We start from the raw sequence: 13,403 nt of genomic DNA, 5'->3' as shown, positions 1-13,403 counted from the left end.
AGAATAACAGATGAATAAATTCACTTAATGACATAATATACAGCAATGAAAATGAATTAGCTAATGCTACCTCAATGTTGTGCATTAGTTTTACAAACATAATACCGAGTGAGAGAAGCCAGACACAAAATAATACCAACTGAAAGGTTTCATTTATATAAAGTTCAAAAGCACACAGAACTAATCTATGGTGTAGAGAGGGGTTGCCTTTGGGAAGGAGGGTGGGGTAGTGACTAGGAGGGGATATGAGGAGGGCTTCCGGGGTGCCAGTAAGATCTAATTCTTGATCTGGGAGGCAATTATATGTGTATGTTCACTGTGTCATAAGCTCTTGACCTGTACACTAAGGCTTTGTGCCCTTTCCCATGCCTGGTATACTTCAGTTAATTATTTTTAAAAAGAGCCCTAACGGGTTTGGTTCAGTGGACAGAGCATCAGCCCAAGGACTGATGAGTCTCAGGTTCAATTCTGGTCAAGGGCATGTAGGCAACCAATTGATGTGTCTCTCTCACATTGACGTTTCTCTCTCTCTCTCTCTCCCCCTCCCTTCCACTCTCTCTAAATATCAATGGTGAGGATTAACCAAAATAAATTTTATATTAAAAAAAATTTTTTTTAAAGAAAGAAAACACAGGAAACGGGGGGAGGGGAGGTGGGGAGGGAGAGATGGAAGGTGGGAAAGGAATATGAGGGAAATCACATAGAGGTGGCTGAGCTGTGGCACGATTACAAGCGGGCATGAGGACTGTGAAAGGGAGAAGGACAGGAATCGTCGCTAGCAGCTGAAGGAAAAATCTCCAGGTACATCAGCCTTCGCTCCCCACCAACCCTACAGCCCCTATTCAAAAACAGAGCCTTTTGGGGCAAAACCCAAGTGTTTCCTACTTCTGGCTCCAGGCAGAGAGTGCCAGTGTTTGAAGCCAAATGTGCGGCTCTCAGACCAGGTCCTGTGAAGACTGCAGGCCATGGGTGCAAATGTCCTAGCTGCCAACCTAGAACAATCCCCAGCCCTGGAGTGGGGGGTGGTGTGTGTTGTTATCCTTGTCCAAAGGAATTACCTGGTTGCTGTGTTAGCTCTCGCTCGCTCTCACTCCCTTTCTGAAAGGGGAAGCCAAACGCGTCATACCGGGCACTGGGTTCTCCTCCCCCAGGCGCACCTCTACTCCGAACCCCATCCAGAGGTCTGAGGTCACGCTCCGGTGGCCCCTGAGCCACTTTCCGGGAGGAAAAGGACAGGAAGGAACCACTGGTCACAGGTTCCACTGACCAGAGGGGAAAACCCGAGGGTGGCGGTTCCTTTTGCGGGGGTAGGGGGAAAGGCCACACCCCCTGCACAAAAACATCCCGGAGAACTCGTATGGACTCTGCGTGGGAGAGGTGGCGGTGCCCCGGGGAGGAAGTGGCCTCAGGCTGGATGGGAACGCCCCTCTTTGATCCCACGAGGTGCGTCAGGGAAAGTTGGATTTCGTTGAGCTCGGGATGGAGACATCTCTCCCAGCGCGGCCACCGGGACCGGAGGAAGCCGGGCTCCCCTCCGCCCCGGGCTCAGGTGGCGCGTGTGTGACCCCGGCCGAAAGCCCGACCTCTTTTCCCGCCCGCCCGCCCGCCCGCCCGTCCCCACCCCTTTCGAGGCCGGCTCTTTATTAAGGCCGGTTCCGTCCGGGCTGAGCCACCGGCTGAGAAGGCGGGATCTGGCGGAAGCTCGCGGTGCCCAGGCGGCCGGAGAGGAGCTGTGACTGAGGACAAGGTAGGGACGGTCCCCTCCGAGGACGGAGCGCGGCAGCTCCGCGGGCCTTTCCCCGGCTTCCCGGAGGCCGAAGCCGCAAGGAAGCGCTCGGGGAGTCGGAGCAATCGCTCGCCCTGCTGCGCCCGCCTTTCGGGATTGAGGGGGGCGAGGGAGGCCCCGGGAGCGGTGGGCCGGCCCGAGGGAGGTGGCACCGCGCGGCGATCGCCGGGCAGCGGGCACCCGGGCCCGTGGCCGAGGGGCGCAGGGACCCGCGCGAGCGCTGCGCGGCGGGGACCGCCCGCTCCGGGTTCCCGTCACCCGCGCCCGGGGTTCCCCGAGGCCCCGCCTCCCCGGGGCCCCGCCTCCCCAGAGGCCCCGCCTCCCAGTGGCCCCGCCTTCCCTCGCGCAGCGAAAGAAAAGGGCCGAGGGAGGCGGGGCCCGTCCCTCCTCCGCCCCTTATTGGCTGAGGCTGCTGTCCATCCAGAGTCTATTTTTGATGGAGTTGGGGGGGCCGCCCAGTCTGCCCCAGATCACGTTTGCCCCTAGCAGCCAACCAGTCAGGCCCGAGTCCGCGGGCCAAAAGCGATTGGGGGCGAGTGAGCTCGGCCCCACAGTCTCCCCCCCCCCCCCCGCCCGATACGGGTGTCCCCCGCCCGAGCCCGAGCCCGAGGAGGTATATCCTGCCCCGCCGGCCACCTCCCCTCGTGGAAGCGGAGCGGCGGCCTCGCTGGAGCGCGGAGGCGAGATGTAGCGAGCCGGGGGGTCGCGGCTGGACGCTCGCCTTGGCTGGGAGTGTGGGGGGGCAGGCACGCCGCCGGGGGCCGAGGAGGAGGACTGCCGAGGAGGAGGAGTGATGAGAAGAGGGGGCTCCCTGCACTCCCCGAGACCACGGGCCCTCGCTGCCACTCGCCAGGCGCCCTCCTTCCTCCTCAGCGAGGACCAGGTCAGTCCCCTCGCGGGGTGGGGGGCGGAGGGCGGGAGCCCTGGCTCGCAGCGCATTTGCTGAGTCCGAATCCGGGAGAGGAGAGGCGAGGGAGGACAGCCGTGTGCCTCTCCCCCCTCCTTGGGTTTGGGGATAGTCAAACGAGGCTTTTGTGTCCCCTTCTCCTCGGGGCATCCTGGTTCCGTTTTTGCTTCTTTCATCCCAGGGCCTCCTCGGGCCTGTCGGAAGTCTCTTGACTGGAAGGAGTGGAGTTCGGGGCTGGCTGGCTTCTCTTCCTGCCAGTCTCCTTTCAGGTTAGGTGGCCTGCGTGGAAGGCAGGACGAGGAAGGAGGGCCAAGTTTTGGCAGACTCGGAAAGTTTCCTGCCGCAGGAGCCGTGGCCTCCCGCCCGCTCAGAGGTTTCCTCTCCGGCCAGGGTCTTGGAAAGGACCAAAGACCAGGTTCAAGGAACCGAGTTGACAGAAAGAAAACAATCCCCATGGGCCAGTTACTGGACTTGACCCACCTTTTCCCAAGCCGGAGTTGACTAATGGTGTGGGTGGAATACCTAAGCACCCATTCTTCTCACCTCGGGAAATTCTCTTTAAAAATTATTATTATCTCTCTCTCAAAAATTATTTTTTTAATTTGTAAAAGCTATTCTGATGAAATTGAATAGGGTGGGATCAAGGCATGGGGACTCCTTTAGGCAAAAAAAAAAAAATGTGGGATCATTACAGCCCAAGAGACATGCACTTGGGAGCGAGTACATTTTGGTGTATGCTGCTTTTGTTTCTTGTTTTGCTTGGTTTTATTTCTTTTTTCCGTGGGTGCTTTTGTGTTTGTTTTTTAAGAACTCCGCTATGTCCAGTTCTCAGCAACCCTGGGGAACAGGGCGAACCTAGAGAAGTGAAATGTGTGCATAACAACCAGTCGTTTCACCCTCTTTCCCTTCCAACTGAGATAGCTCCCCGGTCCCTATCTGACCAGCTCACAGGGCCCAGAGCAGGGGGAGAGAAGCAGAGACAAGAGGCCTGGCTCCAAGCCCCCGTCTGAGCTTTTTGTAACACTGTTGACTCTCAAGGGCAGGAGTGGGGAGGCCTCTGGCTCTTGGCCTCGGGCTGGCAGGCTTGCCTCATTGCCCAGAGAGTCCTCCTATTTTTTATTTTTATTTTTATTTTTATTTTTTATTTATTTTTTTTTTAAACTCGGGCTCGGGCGCTTTGGAGTCTGGGGACCTTGCCTCAGTGATCAGATTCTCCCTGTGTAGTGGTCCTGGGTGGCTGTCTTGTGATCGTAAACAGTCATGTTCTACAGTGGGGGGGAGGGGGGTCTGTGTGGCAGGGAGCCTGTGCCTGAATGCATGAGTGTCTCCACTGGGAGACCACATCTAAATAACCCCGGGTTCTCCGTGAGCCTTCAAGAAGGGATGTCCCCCTGGTTACTGGGAAGGCAATGCAAGGTCTCCTGCATAGTGTCTTCCCCGTCCCGGCTGCTCGCCGCCGTGGGTGAGCCCTGGGGGGCCGTGGGTTGCTGACTGGGAGGATGGCAGGGAGAGCGCCTGCTGGGCCTCCAGATGTTGCCGTGCAGGGATGGGTAGTTCTCATGGAAAGGACAAACTCTTTGACTTGCGCCTGCTTTTGTGCCTCCCGGGATAAGCTGCCCTTTGCTGTATCATAACATTCTCCTCTTCTCGTCTTCCTCCTGCAGAAGGTATTCCGCACAGTTTCTCGTGACTTGAAGGACCGGGCATTCTGGGAGGTTCGAGGTCTTCCCAGGAAGGAAGGGGATCTCGGGAAGAAAGGGGAAGGACGACAGGCACTGCCCTGGGACCAGCAGAACCGGAGGAGCTGTGGGAAGCTTCGGGACACCAGCCAGAGGCGTGGGAAGAAGCCCCAGCCGCGGGCCCACGCTGCCTTCTGAAAAGAACTGGACTCAAACCACTTTTCATGCAAGAAGGGCCGCCTCGGAGGTTACCCCACATTCTGTCCGGCTCTTCCACTCTGGATGTCCCCGCTCGGAGGAACCTGCTGCTGAGAACCAAAGAAGATAAGAGGCCGGATTAGTCTCCCCCCAGCCCAGCGCGGGACATCAGGAGTCAGGCATCTGCACCCCTAGTGGCTGGCCGCGGGCGCTGGTGAGGAGTTTCTGGTTCCCTCCAGCTCGCGGCTGCAGTGCTTGATGGGGCTGCCTGTTGGTCCATCAGTTTTTGCAGCACCCGGCAGGAGCGGAGAGCCGCGGGAAGAGGGCCTGCGGCACCCGAGTCTGGGCTCACCCCAAGACTAAGTTCTTTCCTGCGTTAGAGAGGGAGAGAGAAAGCAACAGAGAAAAAGAGAAACGTTCCCCCTTCCTGCCTTCCCTTCCCGTCATGTCCTCTAAGTTGGAGCTGAAGGACGTCCACCAGCTGAACGGGACTGGCCCTGCCGCTGCTTCACCCTGCTCTTCCGATGGCCCCGGGCGAGAGCCCTTGGCCGGGACCTCCGAGTTCCTGGGGCAGGATGAGGCTGGGGTAGAGGTGGTGGTGATCGAGTCTCGGGCCAACGCCAAGGGGGTTCGGGAGGAGGACGCCCTGCTGGAGAACGGGAGCCAGAGCAATGAGAGCGACGACGTCAGCACAGACCGGGGCCCCGCACCACCCTCCCCGCTCAAGGAGACCTCCTTTTCCATCGGGCTGCAAGTGCTCTTCCCCTTCCTCCTGGCAGGCTTCGGGACCGTGGCCGCGGGCATGGTGCTGGACATCGTACAGGTAGGACCTGGGAGGGCCACCTTCCCTCCTGAGAAACTTGGCTCTTCCCCTCCACCTCCGATCGGAAGCAGCTGCTGCTTCCTAGAATACTGTTTCCCTTTGGACCGCAGCCTCAGTTTCTTCTTGGTCTGGTGGCCACAGGAGGAAGCCCAGTAGCCCCGGGGAAGGGGTCAGGGCGGTATTGCTTAACAGAAGCAGAATCGGTTCCAGAGCTCAGGCTTGGAAAAGGAGCAGTGGAATGGGGCTCTGGCCTGCCATTCCTCCTGGGCATTCCTGCTAAGCCCAGCTCAGCAGGAGACATTTCCATGGGTCTCCACTTTGACGCTTTCTTTTCCCTTCCCTTGAGGTTTCAAGGATACCCACAGGAGAAACCTCAGTTTCAAGTCTCCTTCCTTTCCATCCCCCTGCTGGGCAGGAATTTGTCTGGCTGCCAAGAGGGTCTCAAATTAAAAGGGAAGGTTCTTAAAGGCATTTTGTGTTGCTTATCTGCCCGTAACCTTGGCAGGATCTTGGGGCACGGGGTTGGGCACATGCTGTCTGTTGCATGGTTTGAGGGGGGTGGCATGATAAGACATAGAAGTGCTAATTCGATGACATAAATGGGGGTGAAATGTAACCGGTCTTTGCTCTGGCAAAACGGTCTTTGCTCCTTACCTGTCTTCATGAACCTGCCTTGGACAAAGGACGCTCTTTTTGAGGCTACTGGGTAGAATTATGGATAAGAATTGGTAGGTCCTGGACGAGCCAGCGATATGCTACATTAGTGTATTGTGGGTTAGGGCTTACCCAAAACCTCCAGGTCCAAGAGATAGGTAATGCCTTCTTTCTAGATAAAAGTTTCTGAAGGGCAATAAGGCACACAGAGCTTCCTGAAGATGCCACATTGAACCAAGTCAGTCACTAGCAAATATTGCTGCTGAGTACTGGGCTTTGTCCTACGTATTCAGAGAAATACCAAATACTGAGGCCGAAGGAGATCTGGCCTTTGCTTTTTTTTTTTTTTTTTTTTTAATATGTTTTTATTTATTTCAGAGAGGAAGGGAGAGGGAAAGAGAGAGAAACATCCATGATGAGAGAGAATCATCAATGGCTGCCTCCTGTATGCCCCTTACTTGGGATCAAACCCTTAACGTGGGCATGACTGAAATTGAACCCAGGACCCTTCAATCCACTGAGCATAACCAGCTAGGGTGCTCGTTAGGACCCATCGGTGTCCGTAACCGTGAAATCTCAGGATGATATGGAGCTCAGCATCCCTCTCCTGTGCCAATCCAACCCTACAGATCATGCCTGTGGTGATGCAGAGTCCTGCTGATGGGTCTCACCATGCTCTTGTCCCAGGAAACTGAGGGTGCTGGTTCTAGGTGGTTCCTTCTTTGGCTGGAGCCCTTCAGGAGAACCCTGCACCTTTGGTTGCTAATGAGGATGTTGTTTATGTCTGCCTCCTCTCACCCCTAACCTGTTACCTTGAGAATTGTTCCTCATCTGGGTGAGGAAGCCAGCTTGGAGCTGGGAAGGTCAGCTTTTGGATTTCCCCCAGTGGCTGCCCCTCCCCCCAGGGCAGTGAGAGTTGGGTAGCAGTTTTAGAGTTTTTGAGTTCTGATTTGGTATCTACAAAAGGGTATAAAACCAGGTTCCAGTGGTGAACTGGGAGAGGGTTGTCTTTATTTTCTAGATAGTATTTGCTGGGCTCCTCTGTAGCAGCCATAATCATCTCTGTTTTGTAGATAGGGATGTATGGCTTAGAGCCGTGGTCGTCAAACTGCGGCTCTCGAGCCACATGCGGCTCTTTGGCCCCTTGAGTGTGGCTCTTCCACAAAATACCACGGCCTGGGCGAGTCTGTTTTGAAGAAGTGGCGTTAGAAGAAGTTTAAGTTTAAAAAATGTGGCTCTCAAAAGAAATTTCAATCATTGTGCTGTTCATATTTGGCTCTGTTGACTAATAAGTTTGCTGATCACTGGCTTAGAGCAATTAGGTAACTTGTCCTTGGTCACTTGACTCAGAGCCTGGCCACTGACCTCTGTGGCCTTCACCATGGCCGTGATTTACCAGTTGATTTAGGAATCTGGGAGGAGTCTGCTCTTTTTGTCTTCCCCTGAAAAACAGGGTGGACTGAAATTTGGAACAACTGGAGTTGTATTAAAAAATGAGCAAGAACAAAAGTTGATCTGCAAGGTCAACTCCAGCCCTGCCTTCCCATCCCACATACTCAGAGAATTGTAAAGCTGGAAAAGGCATCTGACATCTTGCCCCACCCCAACCCAATCCCCCGCAAGCCTGAGACATTGAGAGACCAAGGTAGGGAACCTCTGGAGCCTGCCCAACACACCCACAGAGGGCCCAATTTGTCCTTGGCGTGGCACCTAAGCCCGCTGCAGAATTAGGTCCAGTTGGTATGGATGACAATGGCTGGATTGTCCTCGTCGCCTTCTCCCAGCCTCCCTACCACAGCTGGGCTGGAGCAGGCCTGCAGGGAGCCGAAGATAGCATGGGAGAGAGTGGGTGCAAAAAGAACAGGGCATGAGACCACGGGGAGGTTCTTAGCCCGTACCCAGGGGAGCAGGAGGGCCAGCTGACAGTCACAGATTCCGGAAGAGCAGGGTGGTGTCTAAGGATTCACACCTGCCTTTTCCTTTCACAAGCTAAGTTAGCCTGCAGTGGGGCCGAGTCCGGGGGTTCCTAAAGACCGGGGCCGTGTGGGGGAGGTGGCTGTACAGTGTCCCCAGTGTCTCAGAGTCCGTGTTGGTGCAGGTGTTCCCTGGTCCCAGAGCCCCCAACCTTTCCCCATTGCTGGGGAAGACCCAGTCTCTTCCTGGAAGGCCCATTTCTGTCTCCTCTTACATGCCCTCCTCTCTCCCCACTGCGTACAGCCAGCTCTGCTGTGCGATGGGTGCTGGCACCCTGGCCACAAGCAGGAAAAGGATAAAGGGACTGCGATTTGCTCCAACTTCCCACCGTGGCTGAATGTTCCTGCAGCATGTGGGAGGGAAACAGGACTGGGCCCAGGGTTGGAGCTGAAGTGGATTGGGACGTGGGAACCTCCCGGCTGCACAGGCCTCGGGCCCCACCCCCTCGTTTGGTCCTGGCTACTGGAGGGCACCTCACTCCCTTGTCTGGTTAGCCTTTTGAGGAATGGGGATGGCCGCAGGTGGTCGCACCTTCACTGTGTTAAGACAGGTGGGACTCCTAAGTCCTTATTGGAACATACTGCTCGCTCACTGAGGATCCCAAGGAAAGTAGACCCCCTCCCCCAAGCACCTCCTTCTCTGGCTTCTCTATCTGCTGTGTATGTGGGAGCATCTACAAAGATGAGAGTGGATCACAGGCATGGGCTTGGGCGAGTGGATTGGGAAAGAGGCATTCTCCTGTCTGGCCTGCTCCCATGGCGGTGGGCATCCCTGGGCATGACACTCGGTTCCATCTCACTTGGCCACACCTTTCTCACACTGTTATCTCTCTATCCTGGCCTTGTCTTGAGGCCCTTCTTGGAGGACACCTGCCGAGTTGTGTGTGTTGAGGGGAGGGTGGCTCAGACAAGTGAATACTGGGCTTACTCCAACCTGATCTGCAAGGTCAACACTCCAGCCCCACTTCCCACAGCACGTGCTTAGAGCTTATCTTAACATCCTGACCCTGTGCTTCCGGGCTGTGACTTTCCTCCCCATTGCCACCCTCTCGCGGGGAAGAGGTTCAGGACAGAACACCCGAAGGCAGGCAGGGGAGGTGAGGGGTGGAAGGACAAAGGAGAGGTGCTGGCAGGGCCACTGAGGTGACTGCTCTGAAGCAGGATTAGTTCTGAGGGTGGGGTAGGCAGTCTCATCCCTCAGCCCCAGAATATCAGGGACCAGTGAGCCCCACCTCCATAGGAAAGAACTGGAAAAGGAGCTGCATTTCTGAGAAGCTGTGAAATGTTTATGTTTAGACACACACCCCCCACAGTGGGGCCCAGCTTCCTGGAACGCACCCTTCTCCATCCCCAGCAGAGCAGGAAGGCGTGGGTGAAGGTTTGGCTGAAGGTTGGGCTGACAAGGCTGACGCGTTTGAGTTCGCGGGCAGGCTCTCCCAGCCAGGATGAACAGGACGGGCCAGAATTAGGCCCTGTCTGTCCTGTCACATACTACGGGCTCTGTCTGCTTCCAGGCTGCCCCACCTCACCATCTCTTCCCAGAGCTCTGTGTGCGCGCCCTGAGCTGCGTCTTTGAGGGTTTTGTGGGTAAAGAAAGCAGATGTGTAGGACTCGGCTGCTCTGACCCAAGGGCCATCTTGGCTGCACGGGGCTGGACTCAGGTTGCGTGAGGTTGCTGTATTCTATGCAGGTTTGGGCACTTGTGTAGGGGCTGTTATTTTTTTTTTAATATATATATTTTATTAATTTTTTTTACAGAGAGGAAGGGAGAGGGATAGAGAGTTAGAAACATCGATGGAGCCGGGACCGGTTTGGCTCAATGGATAGAGCGTCGGCTTGGGGACTCAAGGGTCCCGGATTCGATTCCGGTCAAGGGCATGTACCTTGGTTGCAGGCATATCCCCAGTAGGGGGTGTGCAAGAGGCAGCTGATCAATGACTCTCTCTCATCGATGTTTCTGGGTCTCTATCTCTCTTCCTTCCTCTCTGATATATTAAAAAAATTAAAAAATAAAAATAAAAAAAAAAGAAACATCGATGAGAGAGAAACATCAATCAACTGCCTCCTGCACATCCCCTACTGGGGATGTGCCCTCAACCAAAGTACATGCTCTTGACTGGAATCGAACCTGGGACCTTTCAGTCCGCAGGCCGATGCTCTAGCCACTGAGCCAAACCAGTTAGGGTCAGGGGCTGTTATTATGGCTGCTTTCCTCCTCGCCTGCCTGTCTCTTGTCTTAACACTGTTAAAACCCTACACCTTGGAAGTCCTTGTGTAATTTAAAGGAGAGAGGTAGGGAGAGAGGGGATGTTGGGGGATGCTTCTAGTGGCTGCCAGTGGGCTTAGCTGAGCTTCATATATTATTTTTCTTAAATTATTATAAAGACAAACAATATTCCTTAGAAACTATTACTTGCGTACGCTCGGAGCATTTCTTTCCCAACTCTTTCACTCAGCCAGTGCATATGCATTACATTCGCCTCTCGGAGAACAGAGCTGGGCGCTGGGAGGGGGTGAAGCTGTGCTCAGAGAGGCCTTTTGAAAGCCCACAGTAGGCCACCTCCTAAGGAGAGGGGAGCAGAAGGGAATTTTTCCCTCTGAGCTGTTGTCAGTTTAGATGAGGAAGGAGGAGGTGAGCAGAGCAAGGCCGGGCCTGCAGGAACCTGGAACCCCAGGTTATACACAGCTTCCAAAAGTGACAGCCCCCGAACTCCTCCCGGGCCCATGGGGCTCACTGCCCCTCTCTCAGGCCCTGGGGGTGAGAAGGGATTTGAACCCTTCCAGCATTTAGAGCAAGGGAGGGTGGGGGGGTTCTTCCTGTGGGTGCCTGGAAGCTCAGCAACTGTTCTTGGGGGCAAAGGGGTGTAGGGAAGACAGTTTCTGACAGGGCTTCTCTGAAGAGAGTCCTAGGCCCTCCATCTGTGAGGGGCCAGGCCGAGAGCCCAGGTAAGGATAGGCAAGCCCTAATGAGATGAGCCCTTCCCCATGGTACTGGCAAGGTCATCCCTCCCATGCCAACACACACACACACACAAACACACACACATTCAGCCAGCATGGCTCAGTGGTTGATGTCAATCTATGAACCAAGAGGTTGGAATTCGATTCCCCATTGGGGCACCTGTTTGGGTTGTGGACTTGATCCACACTATGTGACCTGCAGGAGGCAGCCAATAGATGATTGTCTCTCATCATTGATGTTTCTATCTCTCTCTCCCTTTCCCTTCCTGTGAAATCAATTAAAATATATGTTTTAGCCCTAGCCTATTTGGCTCAATGGATAGAGCATCGGCCTGCAGACTGAAGAGTCCCAGGTTCAATTTCGGTCATGGGCACATGGCAGGTTGCAGGCTCGATCCCCAGAGGGATCATTAATGTTTCTATCTCTCTCTCCCTCTCCATATATATGTTTTAAATCCCCCCCCCATCTCTCGTTTGTCTGTCTTGAGGAGAGGTCCTTGCCTTATAGGATCCCCAATGTCCAGCTTCATCTGGTCTCTAGTCTTGGCCTAGCCCTCTCTGATATCATTGATCATTTTTTTTTGTTAATTGTGGCAAAAAACACATAGCATAAAGTTCATCATTTAACCACTTCTGAATGCACAGGACAGTGGTATTAAGTACATTCACGTTGTTATGCTACCATCACCCCATCCATCTCCAGAGCATTTTCATCTTGCAAAACTAAAACTCTGCGCCCATTAAACACCAGCTCCCCTTCTCTCCCTGCTCCCACCCACTGTACCACCATCCTACTTTCCATTTCTATGAATTTGACTTCTTTAGATACGTACAGAAGGGTTTGTCTTTTTGTGTCTGGTTTATTTTACTTAGTACAATGTCCTTAAGGTTCATCAGTGTTGTAACATGTGACATGATACACTTCCTTTTTAAGAACAGACAATATTCCACTGTGTGTATGGACTGGACCACATTTTATTTATCTACGTACTCATCTACCAATGAGTTGTTTCCACTTTTTGGCTATTGTGACTAATACTGCTGTGAGCATGTGTGTACAGAGGTCTGTTTGAGACCCTGCTTTCAACTCTTTGGGATATATACCCAGTAGTGAGATTGCTGGGTCATGTGATAGATTCTATTCTAATTGTTATGAGGAATCGCCATACTCTATTCCATAGTGATTGTGCCATTTTACATTTCTACTAACAGTCATAAGGGTTCTAATTTCTCCACCTCCTTGATAACATTTGTTCTTTTCTGAGGTTTTGGTGTTTTGTTTGTTTAATATATTTTTATTGATTTCAGAGAGTAAGGGAGGAAGAGGGAAAGAGACATAGAAACATGAATGATGAGAGACAATCATCGATCGGCTGCCTCCTGTAAGCCCCCCACTGGGGATCGAGCCCACAACCCGGACATGCACCCTTGACTGGAATCTAACCTGGGGCCTTTCAGTTCTCAGGCCGACATTCTATCCACTGAGCCAACTGAATAGGGCTGGGGTGTTTTTCTTTTAATAGTAGCCATCCTAATTGTTGTAGGTCTGATTTGTGATCTTACTCATCCTTAACTATAGAGTGTTGGTGCTAGAATTGCCTTTAAAGACCCTTTGATCTGGCCCCCGAATTGTACATTTTATAGTCAGTAGCTTGAGGTCCTTCTAACTTGCCTAAGGTCCTCCCCCACTCCTCCCCTCCACACACACACACACACACACACACACACACATACCCGCACTGGTCAATGTGGGGAGGATGTTGGAGAGACAGCATGAGGCCCCCCCGGGGTGTCTCGTCAGAGACCTCAGGCTGTCGGTCCAGGACATTACAGCACTTTGCCTCAACCTCTGTACTTCTGCCTGGTCACCTGCCCCCCTCTCCCTCCCCAAAGTTGAAGTCTTTCCATTCTCAAAACAAATAAAGGAACTCACGTCGCTGCCAAGGCCAGGGAGGGAGCCGCAATCCCAGCCCTTTTCACAAGTCTTCGGTTTCAGTTGCCGCTAAAGTAGCTTTCAGATAGCCAATCTTGGCTCCTACTTTTTCCTCTCAGCACTCATGGGTGTAGTGCTCTCTGAACCTGTTTCCTCATTTACCAGATGGGGTTAAAAATAGCCCCTGCCTCACTGGGTTGTTGATAGGGTGAAATGGAAAATGCATGTAGGGCACTTGGCCTAGCGTAGTCTGCGTGATAGATGTTCGCTTGGAGGAACTGGGGGCGAGCCAGGCCTCACCGTGTCTCCTGACTCCCAGCTCAGTCTCCCCCTGCAGGGGTGCACTTGTGTCTCCTCACTGAGTGATTGGGGAAAGTATGTAGGGTGATAGAGTGCAGAGGCAAAACAAAAAGCCTCTTGGAGACCAGCATGTTGAGGATTGGGGGCCGAGGTCCTCATTCAGACCCGGTCCAGAAGGAGAATCGCGAT

At 53.7% G+C, this 13,403-nt stretch overlaps 1 protein-coding gene across 6 annotated transcripts in view; it reads left to right on the top strand.

The window, feature by feature from the left end:
• Positions 1 to 13,403, top strand: part of SLC41A1 (solute carrier family 41 member 1) — a 39,793-nt gene that overhangs the window by 13,210 nt on the left and 13,180 nt on the right. Inside the window, exons 1-2 of one of the 6 annotated variants that reach the window (XM_036442521.2) lie at positions 1,411 to 1,747; positions 4,361 to 5,393. In XM_036442521.2, the coding sequence (XP_036298414.1) occupies positions 5,016 to 5,393 (378 nt within the window). In that variant the 5' untranslated portion in view covers positions 1,411 to 1,747; positions 4,361 to 5,015. Of the gene's footprint in view, positions 1 to 1,410; positions 1,748 to 2,232; positions 2,670 to 2,831; positions 2,963 to 4,357; positions 5,394 to 13,403 lie in introns of those variants that run through there. The other 5 variants (XM_045583055.1, XM_036442523.2, XM_045583054.1 and 2 more) reach the window with 5 other exon arrangements.

This window comes from Pipistrellus kuhlii, unplaced genomic scaffold, assembly GCF_014108245.1.
Source record: "Pipistrellus kuhlii isolate mPipKuh1 unplaced genomic scaffold, mPipKuh1.p scaffold_m20_p_18, whole genome shotgun sequence".
NCBI classification, from domain to species: domain Eukaryota; kingdom Metazoa; phylum Chordata; class Mammalia; order Chiroptera; family Vespertilionidae; genus Pipistrellus; species Pipistrellus kuhlii.
The sequence above is the reverse complement of the archived record's forward strand: the minus strand, read 5'-3'. Positions and strand labels throughout refer to the sequence as shown.